The following is a 2,931-nucleotide window of genomic DNA, read 5'->3' as shown; positions in this document are numbered from 1 at the left end:
ACATTTATGAACATGTTTTGTAAAACATATTTTATGTGTAAGTTGAGACAAGTTGGTCTTTACGAAGTTTTCCAGTATTTTTAAACATTACATTTAAAAAAAACCCGGAAGAACAAAAGTACTACAATACCCATAGTAAACATTCACAGAATTTTACCACGAACGTGTTGTTGATTGGCTGAATACATGTGATATGTGATTGGCTAGTGGAAGGAACCCGGATAAAGTGAGTATATAAATGAGGAACGGTTGGCAAGCGGGTGAAGTTGTTTCAACAGCAGCTAAAGACAGTAGCAAGGAAATCTGTATTTTGTGCTGCGTCGTAAGGTCTTATCTGAGAAAACTATAAAATGGTATGTATCGCTGATCGTATTCAGTAATATGTTCGCTACAACATAATATATTTTTGTTTTTAAAGAAGCTGTATTTCAGGGATATTTTCTTTTTTTTGTCATTAGCATGTAGCCGTTAGCTGCTGGTAGCTTAGTGTGCTAACCGATAGCTTTGAAAAAGTAGCGGGTATCTTAAAAGTAAAAGCGTCTGTCAACTCGCTTTTTAAAATTTGAATTGTGCTTGGCGGTACTGATCCGCTGAGCTGTTACAAACTGTGATTGACCTCTGTTCCCCAGGCTGGCGGTAAGGCTGGGAAGGACTCCGGAAAGACCAAGACAAAGGCTATTTCGCGCTCACAGAGAGCAGGACTGCAGGTCTGAACACATTCATTCATTGGCACAGCTCTTCCTCCGTTCACATCGCAAAGGCTGTTCCACCGGCGGGCGTCCCACCCGCTGGCCAGCGAGCCGTATTGTTTCTCAGTTTTTCACGGTTGTTTCCTTCGTTCTCCACGCAGTTCCCAGTGGGTCGTATCCACAGACACCTCAAGTCCAGAACCACCAGTCACGGCAGAGTGGGAGCCACAGCAGCAGTGTACAGCGCAGCTATTCTTGAATACCTCACTGCTGAGGTATTGTTAAACAATTTAAAATTTGTGTAAAGAGTCGATCTTTGTGTCCATTTCAGTATCCCGACTCTGTCCAGGTTTTGGAGTTGGCAGGAAATGCATCAAAGGACCTCAAAGTGAAACGAATTACTCCACGCCACTTGCAGCTTGCCATAAGAGGAGATGAGGAGCTTGATTCTCTTATCAAGGCCACAATTGCTGGTGGAGGTAAAGATGCTTTTAGACACCTTGATATTGGACCGCCTTTAAACACGATTTTGTCTTCTAAACCTGTTTTTCTTGGCCAGGTGTGATCCCACACATCCACAAGTCTCTAATTGGAAAGAAGGGCCAACAGAAGACTGTATAATCTGAGGTGCTTTGGATGGTGTGCTGTCTCAGGATTGAAATCTGCATCGGAAGTGGTTAAATGTCTTGGATCCAAACATGTTTAGAAATTTTTATGGTTAATCTTGCATTTATTCATACTGAGTTTATATTACCTTTTTTTCTGTCTCAAGTGGCTTCAGAGAAGCTTTCTTTCCCTTTTTCTGGTGCTGCAGTTTATCCATGCTATGTGGCATTCCCATGTTTAAAGTGGTGTTTTAATAAAGCCCTAGTTGGGCATTTGTTCTGTTTTTCCTTTTGTTTGCCTCGAGGTTTTTATTGGGTTTTTTTTGTTTTGTTTTTTTTTCTTAAAATACTTACCATTGATGTTTGCAACAGAAATGCTCCCCTAATCCAGCGTTCCTTCTGAGGCATTCTGAGCTCTATAAGCAAACAAGTTTATGGTTCAATATGAAAGCTGTGCATATAGAATAAAACCTCTGGGTTGTCCATTTGAAAATAATGTACAGTTGGTTCAAATTTGTGTACATGTTTGAACACAATAGAAAGAAATTTACTATTGCAGTCAGAGTACTGGCCTAAATCTTGTAATATGCAGCAATTAAGGTCCTTTTACTGGTCCATAACTCCCCTAGATTTAACTTAAATGTTTTAGTTAATACAAACCAATCTTAAGCTGCAAGCAGTATTTGTAAATAAACTTGGATATTTTCCAATCGTTTCTACCAGGGGATCTGGTCCTATCTGAATTATAGTATGCAGTCAAGTTGTAATTCTGGTATGTTGAAGTAGACTAATCTAACAGTTACAGGACACTAACCTTCATGGAGCTGAACCCTCGGATGGGCCCTGGAACCCAAATTTGTCCTCAAGGGCCAGTTTCTTGTAGCTTATTGAGATGGATGAAGAAACCATCAATTCAAGAGAAGCACTAGGTGTTTTTACTCATCCAAAAATCTTAATGTATACAGTTCAAAAGCTATATACTGAATATTTATTTGTGAAAAGCTAATACAAAATGAGTACCTAACAAATTACAAAATGAAATTGAGCCGGAGAACTTTTTCAAAAAATTGTTTTTTCTCAACAAAACCTTTGAAACTTTTATTCGAGTAGTCAATACATGCCAGAGCAGAGCTGAGTACTTCCAGTGACAATGACTGTTAGCTGAATGTTTGTTCACTTGGTCTCCAAAAAGCACAGAAGGTTTGGCAAATAACAGAACCATGAAACTGCACTGAAGTTATTTTCAAATAATTTTACGCTATCAGAAAATTAAATGTTTCTGGTTCTAGTCTATTCTGTATCCCCATAACAAAACATGAAGAAGCAGCATTCAGCTTCTATGCACTTCAAATCCGGAACAGATTTTAAGAAAACTCTAAAACAACCAAAATAAGTTTATTTAAATCAAGGCTATAACCTAACCTTTTGGTTAGTAGTGAATAGAACATTGATTACAAATTTTGATGTGTATTTTCTTGATTTTGATGATGGCCTTTGACAAAATGTTATTGCCTGTTTCACAATTAACTGTGTTATGCTTTTATCATATAAAGTACTTTGAACTGCCTTGTTCCTGAAATTTGCAGTACAAATAAAGTTTGAATTAAAGTGCTTTGAAGTGACCTCTGTAAGTAAAT

The 2,931-nt window shown here is 38.1% G+C and overlaps 1 protein-coding gene across 1 annotated transcript; it reads left to right on the top strand.

Annotated features, from left to right (window-relative positions):
* Positions 1-220: 220 nt before the first annotated feature.
* On the top strand, positions 221-1,582 carry LOC129378371 (histone H2A.Z). Its single transcript, XM_055058708.1, has 5 exons — positions 221-353; positions 630-707; positions 851-964; positions 1,039-1,168; positions 1,249-1,582. The coding sequence occupies exons 1-5, from the start codon at positions 351-353 to the stop codon at positions 1,308-1,310; spliced, it is 387 nt and encodes a 128-aa protein (XP_054914683.1). The 5' UTR covers positions 221-350; the 3' UTR covers positions 1,311-1,582.
* The last annotated feature ends 1,349 nt before the right edge of the window (positions 1,583-2,931 follow it).

Source organism: Poeciliopsis prolifica, unplaced genomic scaffold (assembly GCF_027474105.1).
Source record: "Poeciliopsis prolifica strain line A6 unplaced genomic scaffold, Auburn_PproV2 SCAFFOLD051, whole genome shotgun sequence".
Taxonomy (NCBI): domain Eukaryota; kingdom Metazoa; phylum Chordata; class Actinopteri; order Cyprinodontiformes; family Poeciliidae; genus Poeciliopsis; species Poeciliopsis prolifica.
This window is presented reverse-complemented; position numbering and strand designations above follow the sequence as displayed.